We start from the raw sequence: 19,109 nt of genomic DNA on the forward strand, positions 1-19,109 counted from the left end.
AATCCGATCAATATCACTTTGACGCATTAAAACAGCGATAAAACCTGTTTTGCCGTTATTATTCCGGACCGCGTAATCGAAAAATTTTTTTTTTTTTTCGGAGATTTTTATGTACGTGCGGGCGGGTAATTTTTATTTTTTTTTCTCGGGAATGAAATTATTGATGCGGTAGTTCCGACGAACGACATATCAATTTGGCATGGCCTCATGTTTTTTTTCACAAGTTTGTAAATTCTTGGACATTTTTTTTTTTTTTTTTTTTGACTTCTCAAAACTGGGTTGAAATGGTAAAAGTTTGGCATTGCTTGATTTTAATTTTGGTATAAACAACGCATTTCTCTAAGCATTATGTTAAATTAAAAAAAGTACCTTTTCATGGTTTAGGATATTGACGAAATGTAACAAATGGCGGCCCCAAATAGCTGTTTAGTTTCAAGTACATATTTTTTCATAAATTTTCTTTAGTACAGTCAGAAATATTTCAGATATATCTTTTCTGGATTGCCTATCAGCAGTGATTTTATCATGATAAAGTCTCATTTGCTGTATATATCTTCTTATTAATCATATCATAAATTATTTAAATATTTCAAGTTGCGATTATAGGTAATGAATGACAGTATTTCGATGTGTCTAGGTGTGGATGCCCTTTGATACACTTGTATGTACATATTACTGATAATTCAGTTCGTTCAGTAAACTTTCATTAAAACATTGGAATTCGTCATGGCATTGAATGTGTCTCATTGTATATGACCACTAAAATCTTGTCTATTCTATCTGTAGTACCGTTCATGTCGAAGTGAAATGTGAGCCGACTAGTTGAATAGCCCAATAAATTAATAATAATAAACTCCTTCATTAAATGAAAGAAGTTCATTAAGACAAAACATCAAGACTGAGCACAAAACGTCCATGTTCCCACTTTATACATTTTGAGGGGTCAAAAATGCGGGGTGGGTGTGGGGGTGAGCCTGGAGGGGGCGTGCTGGAAACATACTGTTTTTGGAGAGGTGAATATGGTCATAGTTCAGCCATAATTCTGTGATTTTTCCAATTTTGATTTTAAACATTATAAATAGTTTAGTTATGTTAACTTTACATTAAGGTTTCGATGGAGGCCTTGAGAAACAAAAATCAAATAACACCAAATCATAGAAAGAAAGAGTTGTTTGACATGAAAATTGAACAGCATGTAAAACATGTATATTACTTTACGAAACAAGTGTCAGTATACTGATATAAACATTGAATTCCGGAAAAGGGCTGCCTAAAGGGGCTCCACTTCCGGACAGTTAAACGCCTTTAAAAACTCACCATTTTCAAAGAACTGTTACACATGTTCGTTTTGATGCATTTGCAATAGCGTGCGAGTGGTGAAATTTCGCATAACAAGGTGGAACACAGTTTTCAGCAATTGTTTATCTTTTTTTCTTTACAAATGGCATTCATTTTCAAAGGGAGACAACTTTTTCTCAAAGAGTACTTAAAATAATCGGAAAAAGTTGTTTCCCTTTGAAAATGAATGCCATTTGTACTTAAAATAATCGGGAACAGTTGTCTCCCTTTGAAAATGAATGCCATTTGTAAAGAAATAAAGATAAACAATTGCTGAAAACTGTGTTCCACCTTGTTATGCGAAATTTCACCACTCGCACGCTATTGCAAATGCATCAAAACGAACATGTGTAACTGTTCTTTGAAAATGGTGAGTTTTTAAAGGCGTTTAACTGTCCGGAAGTGGAGCCCCTTTAGGCAGCCCTTTTCCGGAATTCAATGTTTATATCAGTATACTGACACTTGTTTCATAAAGTAATATACATGTTTTACATGCTGTTCAATTTTCATGTCAAACAACTCTTTCTTTCTATGATTTGGTGTTGTTTGATTTTTGTTTCTCAAGGCCTCCATCGAAACCTTAATTGACACTAACGAGAGGTTGCATTACTTAGGTCATGTTGAAGTTACATAGAAAATTGAACCAGACATGTAGTTGACAGATTTTGAAGTTTTGACAGCTAGTTTGACACCTGTGTGCACATTAACATACCTGTAAACATGCTTCTTTAACATACATTTTATGTATGTATCTGCAGGTTGGGTTACATTTTATGTTCAAATGCATCACAAATTGCCTTCGATGTATGTAATGTGTTCAGTTGAATGCTGTTTTCATTTAAAATATAGTCCAGTTTGCGTAATATTCAATGGAATTTCTGCCCAGTAGCGAATATTTGTTCAACTTATCAGCTGAACACATTTCTCTATGAGGATCCAACTCATATCATATAGCATTGATTTGTAAAGCATATGCACTGGTGTATGTAACAGCCAGATGGGATATGTCCTGTATGCACAAATCCTGTCTAATTTGTCATTTGATGTGGTTTAAATGGCTTATATGCATGTATTTTACCACACACACACAGTTGTAAAATAGAAAGATTTTGTATAATTATGTAATACATGTATAACGACTTTATTGAAAGAGGCAACACAATTGGGCAAGCCCACATGCAGGGTCTTCTCAGGGTTTTGAAAAAGTTTTGGCCAAATCTTAGTTAAAATATTTACTACCAGTTTCAAATTTCGTCCACCATCTATATTGAGATGACTCAGACACTGCCAAACGGCACAGAGGAGGGTCTAAATATGTATTCATGTACTTGTTGGAATGGTCTCCTTGCACAAGTATGCATTGATTTATTTCCATCTGTAGCTTATAGACAAATTTAACCACCTTCTTTAAAAAAAAAGCCTGAGCTGCCAAATTTGATATGTAGCTTCTTTCAATAGTCATCTGTGAAACTTGTTTTACAAATGGTTCTGCTTGTCAATGACTCCTATCAGGGCCACCAGAGCTAAAAATAGGAAAAGTCTTTGAACGACTTGTGCTCATGAGCCACTTAATGAATCGTCACCAGACTTGTTTGAAAGCATCCTTGTTTGTACCGCTCTCCATTTATAGTCTGTTTGTCTCCACACACTCTATAGGTTCTTGTATTTTTCACATGGGAAATGAATACAACATTTTTTAGTCAAGTAAGCTTGTGTGAAACATAAATGAGTGTGGTTCTTTGGATGTTTATAAGTACCTTACACTATGTTAATTTATACTATGTTATGCATATGTAATTAAGTTATGTTGATGAATGATAGTCCTTCAGGTATTTTTTTACTCAAGTGGTTTTTATTGCCCGCCCGTATTTTTTGTCTACATGCCAGTTACAGTAGTTTCTTAATTTTGTTTGGCTGCGTCACATATACACCAAAACTAAACTGAACCAAAGCAGTTTTTACTAGGTTTTGGAATAATATTAGTGCAGAATTTAATCGGAATCGCCATAGTATCTGGGAACCCAAATGGATGTGGAAATAGCAGATGTACATAGGTCACACAGTACTAAATAGTTTTCCCTATATATTCTCTATAAAATTGACAATTTTTAAAGAGTAAATTGTGACACATAGCTAGACCCATTTCCTTACGTCATTTTAAAGAATTATGATAAAACTGACATACATTTTTTGTAAAATGATGATGAAAGTAGGGGTCATATATCTTCCAAGAGAGATTTCTCTTGTTACATTTGCTTACTGTAAAAACACATAAAAATCACACGGTTGTGAACAGGTTGTACTACTCACACTAAAATTGAGTTTAATTCTTCACTAAATACATTTTTCTCTCCCATTTTTTCTACCAAAATGTCAAAAATGCATCCACAATGAAATCTTTAATTTAGACCTCTGTCGCTTAGTAATCCCAAGTGAAAAATTCGTGTTCAGTACCTGTCCTGGCTGTCCGCCATTAGGCAACAGTAACTGTTGACCAGATGGCTCCCATGCTAGTTCCTTCTACACAGTATACATGTAAAATGGTTGGCATTAAAAAACTCATAATGCCTTTGCTTATGATGTGGCTTAACCACTTTTTTTGTTATGAACATAAAATATGTCTTGTTAAAAGATATTTTCAATTACTGTTATAGACTCTACTGTGGCTGTCATCTGTTTTTGCATGAGCAAGAAACAATTTGACCAAATAAGGAACAGAATTATAGTTTGTACATTTTGGTATTCTGTTTAGGTTTCGTTCTTGTTTTGGCTTTACATGACTTGTAAAAAAATTTATGGTTGTATGGTACATCTGTCTGAATATATATATGACCCTTTGAGATTAGTTAAAGGTGTTTCACCCATTTCATTAGATACCACATTTGAAACCACATCATAAGGATAATGAAACAAATAAATTATAATTAATTCAATGAAGGACAATAATTAACATTTAAACTTTTATGTTGTAGCCTTGACCAGTCACATAAATCGAAACCTTACATGATTTCAAAAGATCCTGTTTCACTGATTTAAAATCATTCTTTTTAACTTTTGGCATCTATTCAGTGTATAATTATATGACCATTTTTAACTGAAACCGTTTAAAGGTCAAAAGTTAGCTACATTAAATTGTAAATTGGTTGAATTGTGCTGATTTGAAAAGTTAGAAATATTGTCAAGCCTTAAGGCCATCCTATCATCAACATTTTCTCCTCCCTGTATTTTGTTTATCAGATAAAAATATACAGAATGTTTTTAAGTATTTAGTGCCTACAGAAAATTTATTAACAAAGTGCGACCTTAAATTCTTCGTAACATTGTAACTATATTGAACCACAGTTGTGATTTCAGTACTTGTATGTGTACATTAATTACACATGATGTATAAGCAGAGTAAGTTAAAGGCACTGACCTCCAGATTTTTGCTAAAAATGATCATTCTTTAAAATTGAAGTTTGGTAATATATTTTGAATTTTGGAGATGTCAGTCCCTTACTGAAATAATGAATGAAATTCTTCATGTTTGTGTACTGATACAAATATGATATAATTATCTTTATCTATTTATCAGTTTATCTCCACATCAAAAATGTCTATGAAAGTACTTGTATATCTATGAATCATCTAAAGTAGCATGGGGATGTCACATTATACAGGTATGTTACTACGGTCAGACCATACAGTTAGCCATATAAAACCACAGTGCTTGCCTGTACCAAGCCAATCATAGCATGGAAAATTTTGAGAAGAAAAGGGGCATAATTATACAAAATTCAAATAGTCTCGAGAGTTATATCAGCAAATTAGAAACTGGCATAACTCGATCAGAGAGCCAACTGATATAATTTTAAGCCCATTTTTTAAGTGATATTATGTGACTGTTATAGGGGCTGGGGGCTGGGGAGGGGGTTCTATTTCTATAAAAGAGGTGTGTATTGCTGGGAAAGGAAGCTACTATTACTGGGTTATAGTCTGCTGGATTAGCTCTGTTTGTGGTAAAAGGAAGCAACTATTACTGGGTTAGCTCTGTTTGTGGTAAAAGGAAGTCTCTGTTTGTGGTAAAAGGAAGCAACTATTACTGTGTTATAGTCTACTGGGTTAGCTCTGTTTGTGGTAAAAGGAAGCAACTATTACTGGGTTACAGTCTACTGGGTTAGCTCTGTTGTGGTAAAAGGAAGCGACTATTACTGGTTACGGTTACAGTCTCTGTGGTATAGCTATTACTGTTTGGTCTACGGTAGCCTTTTGAAAACTATTACTGGTTATTGTCTACTGGGTTACTCTGTTTGTGGTAAAAGAAGCAACTATTACTGGGTTATTGTCTACTGGGTTAGCTCTGTTTGTGGTAAAAGGAAGCAACTATTACTGGGTTACAGTCTACTGGGTTAGCTCTGTTTGTGGTAAAAGGAAGCAACTATTACTGGGTTACAGTCTACTGGGTTAGCTCTGTTTGTGGTAAAAGAAGCAATATTACAGGGTTTAGTCTACGGTCTAAGCTCTGTTGTGTAAAAGAAGCAATTATTTACTGGTGGTAAAAGGAAGCAACTATTACTGGGTTATTGTCTACTGGGTTAGCTCTGTTTGTGGTAAAAGGAAGCAAGTATTACTTGGTTATAGTCTAGTGGGTTAGCTCTGTTTGTGGTAAAAGGAAGCAAGTATTACTGGGTGGTAAAAAGGAAGCAACTATTACTGGGTTATAGTCTACTGGGTTAGCTCTGTTTGTGGTAAAAGGAAGCAACTATTACTGGGTTAGCTCTGTTTTTGGTAAAAGGAAGCAACTATTACTGTGTTATAGTCTACTGGGTTAGCTCTGTTTGTGGTAAAAGGAAGCAACTATTACTGGGTTATTGTCTACTGGGGTAGCTCTGTTTGTGGTAAAAGAAGGCAACTATTACTGGGTTATAGTCTACAGGGTCTAAGCTCTGTTTGTGGTAAAAGGAAGCAATTATTACTGGGTGGCAAAAGGAAGCAGCTATTACTGGGTTATAGTCTACTGGGTAAGCTCTGTTTGTGGTAAAAGGAAGCAAGTATTACTGGGTTATAGTCTACTGGGTTAGATCTGTTTGTGGTAAAAGGAAGCAAGTATTACTGGGTTATAGTCTACTTGGTTTAATTCTGTTTGTGGTAAAAGGAAGCAAGTATTACTTGTAAAAGGAAGCAAGCTGTAGTTAACTCAGGTTTTAGTCTAAAGCGGTTGAGCTCTTTTTTGTAAAAAAGAAACATGAATTACTTTTTTTGTGAGCTCTTTTTATAACGAAGAAGTGGTAGCTCTGTTTGTGGTAAAAGGAAGCAACTATTACTGTGTTATAGTCTACTGGGTTAGCTCTGTTTGTGGTAAAAGGAAGCAACTATTACTGGGTTACAGTCTACTGGGTTAGCTCTGTTTGTGGTAAAAGGAAGCAAGTATTACTGGGTGGTAAAAGGAAGCAACTATTACTGAGTTATAGTCTACTGGGTTAGCTCTGTTTGTGGTAAAAGGAAGCAACTATTACTGGGTTAGCCATGTTTTTGGTAAAAGGAAGCAAGTATTACTGGGTTATAGTCTACTGGGTTAGCTCTGTTTGTGGTAAAAGGAAGCAATTATTACTGGGTTATTGTCTACTGGGTTAGCTCTGTTTGTGGTAAAAGAAGGCAACTATTACTGGGTTATAGTCTACAGGGTCTAAGCTCTGTTTGTGGTAAAAGGAAGCAATTATTACTGGGTGGTAAAAGGAAGCAGCTATTACTGGGTTATAGTCTACTGGGTTAGCTCTGTTTGTGGTAAAAGGAATAAACTATTACTGGGTTACAGTCTACTGGGTTAGCTCTGTTTGTGGTAAAAGGAAGCAACTATAACTGGGTTATTGTCTACTGGGTTAGCTCTGTTTGTGGTAAAGGAAGCAATTATTTCTATGAAAAGGAAGCATGAGCTTGTAGGTTAACTCAGTTTTTATAAAAGCGAAGTTGAGCTCTATTTTTGTAATGAAAAGGAAACATGAATTACTTTTTTTTTTGTGAGCTCTTCTTATATAGATCTAGAAGGGAAGCATGAAATAATTTAATGTGAACTCAGGGTGAGTCCTAAGATTTGCTGTCAGATGGAATAGCTGTAACAGTGAGTTCTATTGTGAACCCGATTTCTATCAAAGGGAGTAAGCCCTATTTCTATAAATGGGATTTAAACACTATCTGTATGACAGGAAGGGGCATGTTCTAATTTTATAGAAGGGAAACAGTAAATGCAGTGTATGATCCTCTATAGCTCGGTCAGTTATAACTGCAGTTATACTGGCTTCACAGGTGGAATTAAGGTTGTTGGTTCAAACCCCACCAGAGCACAGACTCTCCATTAAAGAAAAATCTTTCAAAAACCTTAAATGACTACCATTCTCCTTGAGGAGTGGCCTGTATGGATATCTAGGAAGGAATATGAATAAACTTAGAAACAGACAAACACACTTGAGATGATTCCTTGAATTGAATGGAGCTGTAGATCATAATGGACTTCATTGAGCAACTTACAGCTTCTTATGGCCAAATAAACACAAGCTGTTTACACTTATATTTTGATCAATGTATTCTTACACATTCTTTACATGTATCATAGAGCAGTAAATGTTTATTCTTTCATATCCATATCTTCCTTTTTCCTCCCAATTCACTATATCATGTGATATTAGTTATAATATGACTCACAGTGTATTGTAAATATGATTGTGCACATGATCCTACTGTTTGTTTTCACTGGCAAAAAAGTCAAAGTATTTTTTGTAAGATAAGTGAGAGCCATTAAGCATGACACATAAAATGCATTGTGTGCAATTCATATCGAGGGGTGACAGCAAATTTTTTTGTGTTTAGACCACTTGCCATCTACTTCCTTAATGCTATGTAATTTATCAAAACATAACTTTCCTACTGGCTTAATATATTATAAATATGTTCATCTAAATTTGTATAGAATTGTATAGAATTGAACTAGGGCTGGGACGATTTCAAAATTTTGAAACCGGTTATTCATTTGTATGAAATTAAATCGAACCGGTTAAAATGTTGTTTTCGTTCCTGACAACAGTATCAAGGTACTTCCGCACCTGACTTCTTTAGGAACTTACGGACTTTATCGTTTGTAAGAAGTGTGATAATTAATAAGTCATATTTTGGTGTATTTTATTTTAAATATATCACGACTTGCAAATCAGAGACTATTGATTATGTTGATGTGTTTTAGCGGAAATATACTGCGGGGTCTATGTGCTGGTACAAAGGATATAAAGTACGATTCGTGATGTTTATTGTTTGAGAGCGATTAGCAGTTTTGCAAAATTGAAACCGGTTCCACCTAGTAATCAGATTGGATCCGATTAACCAAGTAATCATCCCAGTCCTAAATTTAACATCAAGTTTGGAGTTGTTTGGATAGTCGAGGAGATTTTCTTTAGAATTAGACACCAGTAGAAGTAACATACTCATAAACATGAAAAGCCCACCAATAAGTTTATCTGATGGGGATTAAATCACATGTTGTAGATTTGCTCAGGGTCTAAGTTTATGAAATAGAGTTTTTAAACTAGTCTGAAATGTTCAACATTAAACCAGTCTGAAATGTTCAACATTTGATTGGTTGTTTCTGATCACAATTTTGAAATTGGCCAATGACAAGTCTGCATTCTTTGGCTGGTTTATCTGGAAACCAGTATTTCTATGCACTTGGTGTAGTAGTATTGACTGCTGGTCAGTGAAAGCTTTATTTATTGCTGACATCTTTAAAAATTCAACTTAGAAATATAAATAGTTGTTGTATTAATGCAGTTTTTATGCCGCCTTCGAGGAAGGAGGGGTATATTGTTTTGCAGATGTTGGTTGGTCGGTTGTCGGTCGGTTTGTTTGTAGACCAATCCGTTTCTGGATGATAACTCAAGAATGCTTGGGTGTAGGATCTTGAATTTTGATAGGTAGGTTGATCATGACCAGCAGATGACCCCTATTGATTTTGAGATAAGTAGGTCAAAGGTCAAGGTCACAGTGTCCCGGAACAGTTAAATGGTTTCCAGATGATAACTCAAGAATGCTTGGGCCTAGGATCATGAAATTTGAAAGGGAGGTTAATCATGAACAGCAGATGACCCCTATTGATTTAGAGGTCTGTACATCAAAGGTCAAGGTCACAGTGACCTGGAACAGTTAAACCGTTTCTGGACGATAACTTGAGAATGCTTGGGCCTAGGATCACAAAACTTGATAGGCGGGTTGGTCATGACCAGCAGATGACACCTATTGATTTTGAGGCCAGTAGGCCAAAGGTCAAGGTCAAAGTGAACCGGAACAGTTAAACGGTTTCTGGATGATTATTTGAGATTGCTTGGGCCTAGGATCACAAAATATAATAGGGAGGTTGATCTTGACCAGCAGATGACCACTATTGATTTTGAGGTCAGTAAGTCAAAGGTCAAGGTCACATTGACCCAGAACAGTTGAACTTTTGTGCACAGTGACCAAATAATTTCTGTTCCTTGTGCAATTACTGAATGCATCAAGGGGGGCATTTTGTGTTCTACGAGCTCTTGTTCAACAGTATTTCAGTTATTTAATGCAGGCAATTAACCTAACCAGTGCTCTTGTCTGTACCAGTACAAACCTGTTCTCTGTAGATAACTGCCAACTTCCCCACTTGAACAAGAGGTGGAGGTCGAATTATTTCAGCACAATGTCTTTTATCAAATCATCTCCGAGAACATGTGTCTCACCTGGGGATCGATATCACAACCCCACAATCCATAGATCTGTGTTCTCCATATTAAGCCTAGCGGGTGGGTTGAATAATTATCTTTCATTGTTTGAATCATTTCAGATATACCAGAGTCTTGGTAAACAGGGAAAAACTACAGATGAGATTCTAGGAGAAGATTGCCAAAGACTTGATAAACAACAGGTAGGCACATTCGAAGTCATTTAAAGGGATACTTTTTCAAGACATATATCCATGGTGTTTTAATTCTGTTTTATTCAGTTACTTGAAGGAAATAGAAGGAGATTGATTTGTTTTTAGCATCGGCCATTACAGATGTAGTCAGACTTCATTCCCTTGAATTTGGATAATTCGAACACTGCCCTTTGCTTGAACTCATCATCAGATCCCGGCAAAATCCCTGTATAATGTAATTTGTGTGATGGCTTGAATTACTGATAACTCGAACACATTTTGCTGTCCTGTCAAGTTTGAGCAAACCAAGTTTGACTGTGCTGCAAAAGGGGGATTAAATTTTTATTCGCTCACCTGTCACATAGTGACAAGGTGAGCTTTTGTGATCACCCTTCGTCCGTCGTGCGTCTGTGCGTCTCGTGCGTCCTTCAACAATTTCTTGTCTGCACGATAGTGGTTTCATTTATGATTTTATTATGTCTCCCCCAGGAGACATATTGTTTTTGGCCTGTCCGTCCGTCCGTCCGTACGTCACACTTCATTTCCGAGCAATAACTGGAGAACCATTTGACCTAGAACCTTCAAACTTCATAGGGTTGTAGGGCTGCTGGAGTAGACGACCCCAATTGTTTTTGGGGTCACTCCATCAAAGGTCAAGGTCACAGGGGCCTGAACATTGAAAACCATTTCCGATCAATAACTAGAGAACCACTTGACCCAGAATGTTGAAACTTCATAGGATGATTGGTCATGAAGAGTAGATGACCCCTAACGATTTTGGGGTCACTCCATCAAAGGTCAAGGTCACAGGGGCCTGAACACTGAAAACCATTTCCGATCAATAACTAGAGAACCACTTGACCCAGAATGTTGAAACTTCATAGGATGATTGGTCATGAAGAGTAGATGACCCCTATTGATTTTGGGGTCACTCCGTCAAAGGTCAAGGTCACAGGGGCCTGAACATTGAAAACCATTTCCGATCAATAACTAGAGAACCACTTGACCCAGAATGTGGAAACTTCATAGGATGATTGGTCATGAAGAGTAGATGACCCCTATTGATTTTGGGGTCACTCCGTCAAAGGTCAAGGTCACAGGGGCCTGAACATTGAAAACCATTTCCAATCAATAACTAGAGAACCACCTGACCCAGAATGTTGAAACTTGATAGAATGATTGGTCATAAAGAGTAGAGGACCCTTATTGATTATGGGATCACTCTGTCAAAGGTCAAGGTCACAGGGGCCGTAACATTGAAAACCATTTCCGATCAATAACTAGAGAACCACTTGACCCAGAATGTTGAAACTTCATAGGATGATTGTACATGCTAAGTAGATGACCCCTGTCGATTTTGGGGTCACTCCATTAAAGGTCAAGGACACAGGGACCTGAACATTAAAAACCATTTCCGGTCAATAACTTGAGAACCACTTGACCCAGAATGTTGAAACTTAATAGGATGATTGGTCATAAAGAGTAGATGACCCATAACGATCTTGGGGTCACTCTGTGAAAGGTCAAGGTCACAGGGGCCCGCACATTGAAAACCATTTCCGGTCAGTAACTTGAGAACCACTTGACCCAGAATGATGAAGCTTCGTAGGATGATTGGTCATGCAGAGTAGATGAACCCTAACGATTTTAAGGTCACTCTGTTAAAGGTCAAGGCCAAAGGGGCCTGAACATGGAAAACCATTTCCAATCAATAACTTGAGAACCTCTCAACCCAGAATGTTGAAACTTCATAGGATGATTGTTCATGCAGAGTAAATGACCCTTTTAGTTTTTGGGGTCACTCTGTTAAAGGTCAAGGTCACAGGGGCCTGAACATTGATAACCAGTTCCGATCAATAACTTGAGAACCACTTGACCCAGAATGTTGAAACTTCATAGGATGATTGAACATGCAGAGTAGATGACCCCTATTGATTTTGGGGTCAGTCTATTAAAGGTCAAGGTCACAGTGGCCTGTTCATGTAAAATCATTTTTTGGAAATTACTTGAAAACCACTTGACCTACAATGTTGAAACTTTATAGGATGATTGGACATGCAGAGTACATGACCCCTATTTATTTTGAGGTCATTTGATCAAAGGTCAGGGTCATAGGAGCCTGAACAGTGACTTGAGAACCACTAGGCCACGAGTGTTGAAATTTAGCGGGATGACTGGACATGCCAAGTAGATGATTCCTATTGCAGCCAACCATCAGTGTCTCTTTGACTTTCGCTCCTGACCCCTATTGACTTCTTGCCTATAGGACTTTGCATTGGGGGAGACATGCGCTTTTTTACAAAAGCATTTTCTAGTTTTAACCAAACTTGCACACAACTTGTATCACCATAAGATCTCAGTTCCTTTCTTGAACTGGCCAGATCCCATTATGGGTTCCAGAGTTATGGCCCCTAAAAGAGCCAAAATCAGCTGTTTTGACCTTGTCTGCACAATAGCAGCTTTATTTATGGTTTGATTTTTACCAAAGTGCCACACAACTTGTATCACCATAAGATCTTGGTTCCTTTCTTGAACTGGCCAGATTCCATTATGGGTTCCAGAGTTATGGCCCCTGAAAGGGCCAGAATAAGCTATTTTGACCTTGTCTGCACAATAGTAGCTTCATTTATGATTTTATTTTAACCAAACTTGCACACATCTTGTATCACTATAAGATCTTGGTTCCTTTCTTGAACTGGCTAGATTCCATTATGGGTTCTAGAGTTATGGCCACTGAAAGGGCCAGAATTAGCTATTTTGACCTTGTCTGCACAGTAGCAGCTTCATTTATGATTTGAATTTAATCAAACTTGCACAAAACTTATGTTGCCATAAGATCTCAGTTCCTTTGTTGAACTGGTCAGATCCCTTAATGGGTTCCAGAGTTATGGCCTCTGAAAGGGCCAAAATTAGCTGTTTTGACCTTGTCTGCACAATAGCAACTTCATTTATGATTTGATTTTAACCAAACTTGCACACAACTTGTATCACCACAAGATCTTGGTTCCTTTGTTGAACTGGCCAGATTCCATCATGGGTTCTAGAGTTATGGCCCCTTAAAGGTCCAAAATTGGCTATTTTGGCTTTTGCAGCCATATAGAGACTTCATTTATGGATTTATTTGATACAAACTTCCAAAATATCTTCAACAACAATAAATCTTGGATTCCATGACAAATCAGGTCCAATCATAGGTTCCAGAGTTATTTTATATCTGATTACCTTCCCAGATTGTTGTCAAAATGGATTTATATCAGTAAGTACTTATAGGACTTATTTGAAATTTCATTATTGTCATTAGTGGACTGAGCTAATCAGGGTAGATAACTATAGACTGATTTTATGTCAAATTACCTCCCTTAATTTCAAATTAAAATGGGTATATCTCTGTAACTAATGAAGATACTGATCAGAAATTTCATCTATGTCAACAGATTTATTTGGCAGATCCTTCTTTTGTTCACTTACAATAATTTTCTTTTTAATTACTTCCCTTTTACATTACTATAAATAGCTTATTTTAGTAACTTTTTTATTATTGGCCGTAGGGAAAAACCGAGGCCACTTTTCTGTGGTACAACATGGATGGTACCTCCAATGTTTAGGTGTATTTTGACATATCTGTACCTTGTAAGATTTTTTTTTCTTTTTGGTTAAATTTCTTTCCTTTGTTGTTCCTGTCCTTTGGACTTAGATATTTTTTCTGAGGACCTTCTTGTCCTCAAGTGCAATGATAACAGGTGAGCAATATAGGGTCATCATGGCCCTCTTGTTTAAGTTTTGGTGACTGCACAAAACTGAATCACAATGACCAAAGATTTATCTAATAAATTTGAAAGCCATGAGTTTAAACTACTATGAAATAGCTGTTTTGGCAAACACCATGAAATTTTATGCTCTCAGTAGAACAAAATTGTCTTTTTTTTATTGTTTCAGGAAATAGCAAGCAAATTTCAAAAAGATCTGAGACATTATGTACATAGTGCAAGAGGTAAGCTTTTAGATACAGTAACAGATGGCACGAGATTGTGAAGTGTTCATTTTAATTTAGTTTACAAATCAAATTCTTTGGATACATTTGAGGATTTACACACACAGTTCCTGTGAGAGTTGGGGTCTCTGTGCCTTCAGTGACATTTTGGCCTATATTCTGATTTATGAATTATGAGGTTCTACTGAGGTACCCCTTTTGATAGGCAGGTGATAATACATGGGAAAGACTTTTCCATACGAAACATTCCAGAGTAGTTACACACCACTAAAATATACTGACTAAAGGTTAATGTTAGGTTTAATCTAGCTTCAAAAATTTAATTGTGTTATACCTACAGTATGGCCGCAGTGACTCAGTAGCGTATGGAAAAGAGACCAACTCGTAATACACAGGTCCAACCTTATCTGGAATTATATGGAGCGAGGCTTCGAAAGTTACAGTTCAACCTAAACTTAATAATATACAGGTGTAAACATACAGACTAGAATAGGTTAACAGAATTTGATTTTTAATGTCATTAATGAAAACATTGAATAAGTAAATGTTGTAAAATTTCTAGAGTATGCAAGGACAAAATGGATTTTGCTCGTTAATTAATGATTGCTATGCAAAATATGCATTATGATGCATGATATACTTAACGGATTTGAAAGGGTTATTTGTAATTGTTGCAAAAACCTCCAGTATCTTCACTAATATTCATACTTAAAATTGTTGGCTATGAAGTTACAACTAATTGCAAGTAATTGTACACAATTTGCTCTATTAAATATGTTGACAGAAGGATATAAAGGTAATTTGAAAACAAGTAATTATAAAGACATTGTTGAGTACAGTAACACTGAAGTCTTATTGGAGCAGTGAGGTATCTATAGCTCTGCTACCGTATCATGATGAAAACTTTACAAACACAAGTTGCACTGAAGCTGCTCAGTTAGCTCACTTGATTAAGCACAGTACTGTATATTCAAGATTTCTATCCCTGGCATTGTTTGATAGAAAACAGTGTGTCTGAAGTTATTTTAGTCTCCTCTGTTGATTCATGTAGGGAAGTTGATAGTTACTTGCTGCACTGGTAAGATATCCTTGAACACTGTACTCCAAACTGTCAGCTGTTATATGATAGGAGATCATCACACACTGTACTGCTAACTGACAGCTTTTAAATCATTGGATACTGGACTGCTAACTGAAAACTGTTATATTTGCTGTAAAATAGTGTTGAAAAATAGCATTAAACTTGTGTCAAACAAAAAAGAAATTGTCTGAGGGCTTGTCAATTTACTATGTTACAAAGAATGTGCATGTTCTCATTTTACAATGAAAGCTAACAACTTAATGTGGTAATAAAAGATCTCTATAATATCTAACCATCTCAGATTGCAAAAAAGATGACAATCCCCCCTGTCTTCCTTTGAAAGACTGTCATTTTGTACTACAGAGGAATTTTACAACCTTGAAGTACTTTTCAATTTTTTGTACTGCAACAGTGGAGTATAGTCTTGCACATTGAAACAGTTTTAGAAGATTAGGGTATCCAGGTGTTGAGGAAAATTTTAAGGGAAAATTGATGCACAGTTACTGAACTTAGAGCTAATTGTTTCTTATTACAATGGTAAGTGGAAAAGGGTTCTTATATTTTAACAAGTCCTAAACTGGAATCGATGGAACAAGCCCACTGCATCTGTCATATTTAAGCCCACGGAGTCCAGTAGAGGTTGATACTGCTGGAAACAGTACCAAATCACCCAGCACTGAACACTAGTCGGGATATTTGCCACAACCAGGAATCGAACCCAGACCATTAGCACTGTAGTCCATCTTGCTAACCATTGCACCGCTGTCTTGCTTACGGAAAGCATACTTTTTTTGATGCTGTTGGAAATATTCTATCTCTTCGTACTGAGATATTAAAGATGAATTTTGGACAAACACAGGATTTGATAGTGTAACTAAGGAATGTTATAGATATAAATCAAAGGTGGTTATTTATGATATAATTTCTACTATAACTGTCTAGTGTCAACCTTTACATTCCTGGCTACTGTATAAAATAACACTCCCAGATCACCTCTGACATGACACAATAAAAACAATCTGACGTATGGTCCATTTCAAACAAGACAAACTCTCTTTTTTGTAATCCTACTAACATTATCAGCAACTGATCTAGACTCTTTTTTACCTTCTTCAACGAACTCTTCAAAATTAGTACTGCTAAACAAGGTACAATATGATGAAATTCAGTTAAGACCTACAGCTGGAGATGGTTGAAGACTTTAACCGTGTGGATGAAGGAGAAAATACCTTGTAGTCAGTCACCGAATAATGTTTCTGTATTCATAATATGATCAAATTTCATTCATTTTACTGTTTTTTTGATGAGTTAAATGATACCATAACATTTTTGGTATTGTATTTTAGAGAGGGGAGATGTCTATGCTTTTGTAACGCATAATGTTGTCATATAGTCTTTATAACTGAAAGTTTGCTGGTGGCTTTATAAGATATTGTTTCGCTGTTGTTTTAACATACGCATATTGTTAGAAGTTTGAGTGTTAAAACTTGCAGAATTTTATTTAATTTTTTGGTTCAAGCTTTCAATACATTCACATACAAATCATCTTGAAATATGCTTTAAATTTTGAAAATGTTCTTATTTCTCAAATTGTTTCTGTTTTTGTACATTCCCCCTCTAACAGGGCCCAACATAGCTATATACTTTCAATGTCTTGCCCTATTTGGCTTTATAATGTAAATGCCTAAGCTGGCCAAGTAATGCTTTATAATTTAAATGCCTTGCCCAACATGGCTATATACTTCCAATGTCTTGTCCAACATAGATATATACTTTCAATGTCTTGCCCAACATGGCTATATACTTTCAATGTCTTGCCCAACATGGCTATATACTTTCAATGTCTTGCCCTACATGGCTTTATAATTTAAATGCCATGCCCAGCCCGCCCGCTTAGCTCAGTAGGTAAGAGCGTTGGTCTACGGATCGCGGGGTCGCGAGTTCGATCCTCGGGCGGGGCGTATGTTCTCCGTGACTATTTGATAAACGACATTGTGTCTGAAATCATTAGTCCTCCACCTCTGATAATTCATGTGGGGAAGTTGGCAGTTACTTGCGGAGAACAGGTTTGTACTGGTACAGAATCCAGGAACACTGGTTAGGTTAACTGCCCGCCGTTACATGACTGAAATACTGTTGAAAAACGGCGTTAAAACCAAAAACAAAAAAACAAAAAACAAATGCCATGCCCAACATGGCTATATACTTTCAATGTCTTGTCCAGCATAGCTATATACTTACAATGTTTTACCCAACATGTGGCTATATACTTTCAATGTCTTGCCCAACATGGTTATATAATTTCAATGTCTTGCCCGCATTGATAATTTTTCCAGCATTGATTGTGCTCTAAGCCAACTTCTTTTATGTAAAAAAGTCATCAAGTTATGCTATGAAAGGTTCGAGCTTCTGGCCAGGTACCCAGCAGAGCTTCAAATGTTGTAATACAAGGAGGTCCATCTTGGAAACATTTCTACATCTTTTTAAGTGACAAAGTCGTCACATGACACAAACTGTATCAAGGGGGGTATTCGATCTACTCCTTACCACCGAAACAAAATGGCGGCCAAAACTGAAAATGTGAGTTTTTCTTACTTTTTTTCTTTTTCAAGGATATCTAGACAATAACACATGTCTATCAACCTGCTCCACTGTTTTCTCTATCAACCGGTACCTTTCACTTTGGAAACAGTGCTGTAATTTGTCTGGAATGCTGGTCATGAGATTCGAATCGATGGAAAATCCTCCGTTAAACACGGGATAAGGAATAGTGCGATTAGCAAAAATGGTCTTTTTTCCTAATATACCGCAGGTTGTAAGCTATTTTTCTGACTGAGAGGAATATTTCCACATACTTATCTAATAATGTTCGTTTTGTGCAGATCACAGTTCGTATTTTCAAAAAAACACAATTTTTGTCCGATGGTAAGGAACAGTGTGCGAAATCAGAGGATAAGGTGCAGTGCAATTTTTTCAAACGGATTTTACAGTTTTCTTTCATCGTTTCTGAGATAACCAGTTGACATTTCTCTACCATGTAATAACTGAAGGGGTCGGATTGAGGAGTAGAACAGTAACATAATCCCCGAATGAACATATTACCAGACAAGATATGTCAGTAGGTAAGCACACTTGACTTTTTCAGTGATTGTCGATTAAACAAAACTGTTGTTCTCTGTTCTTCGTGGTGTCTTATATCACTTTTGGCCTAGATATTTGGCCAATCAAACATTTTATAGGAACTTATATTTGGCCATTCAAATGCTAAATAGGTAGGGAGCAAATGTAACCGATTTTTCCATTGGTTAAATATACAAAGCAACCAATTTCCTCTTCAGAAGATAAACTACAAAGTTTGATTTCCACTTCAGAAGCTTTTCACGAAATATAAACGAACGATTCTTATGGAAATTACAAATCGGTTAGGTCTCTTGGTAGACTTTTATGATTATTCATGACGGCCAATAACCGTTGCTTTTTATTTCACAATCTCATTTGCATATTTAAAGTGAAACTCTGACCATCTTACTGTAATTCGTGTAGTATAATACTAGTAGCAATTTTCAGTTGCTGTGCATTTCCATTTGTAAAATGAATGATATTTCCGCATAGTATTGGTTGTCGTGCTTTTGAAATAATACCAGGCATTGTAACAGACAATGCTCTATTCTGTATGCTAAACATACTGTACGGTAATCCAATCTCATTTTAAAGACTTCAAGTAGGATGTCTCGTTATCAGCCTGCATGAAAAAAGTGAAAAATGTAACATTTCATAAACATGGCTATAATTAT

General features: G+C 36.3%; 1 protein-coding gene across 3 annotated transcripts in view; it reads left to right on the plus strand.

Annotated features, from left to right (window-relative positions):
- Window positions 1-19,109, plus strand: part of LOC123560973 (bridging integrator 2-like) — an 84,486-nt gene that overhangs the window by 3,498 nt on the left and 61,879 nt on the right. For all 3 annotated transcript variants that reach the window (XM_053552177.1, XM_053552179.1, XM_053552178.1), the window contains exons 2-3: window positions 10,172-10,252; window positions 14,180-14,234. In XM_053552177.1, coding sequence (XP_053408152.1) covers window positions 10,172-10,252; window positions 14,180-14,234 — 136 coding nt within the window. The remainder of the gene's footprint in view (window positions 1-10,171; window positions 10,253-14,179; window positions 14,235-19,109) is intronic.

This window comes from Mercenaria mercenaria, chromosome 10 (genome assembly GCF_021730395.1).
Source record: "Mercenaria mercenaria strain notata chromosome 10, MADL_Memer_1, whole genome shotgun sequence".
In the NCBI taxonomy this organism is placed as follows: Eukaryota; Metazoa; Mollusca; class Bivalvia; order Venerida; family Veneridae; genus Mercenaria; species Mercenaria mercenaria.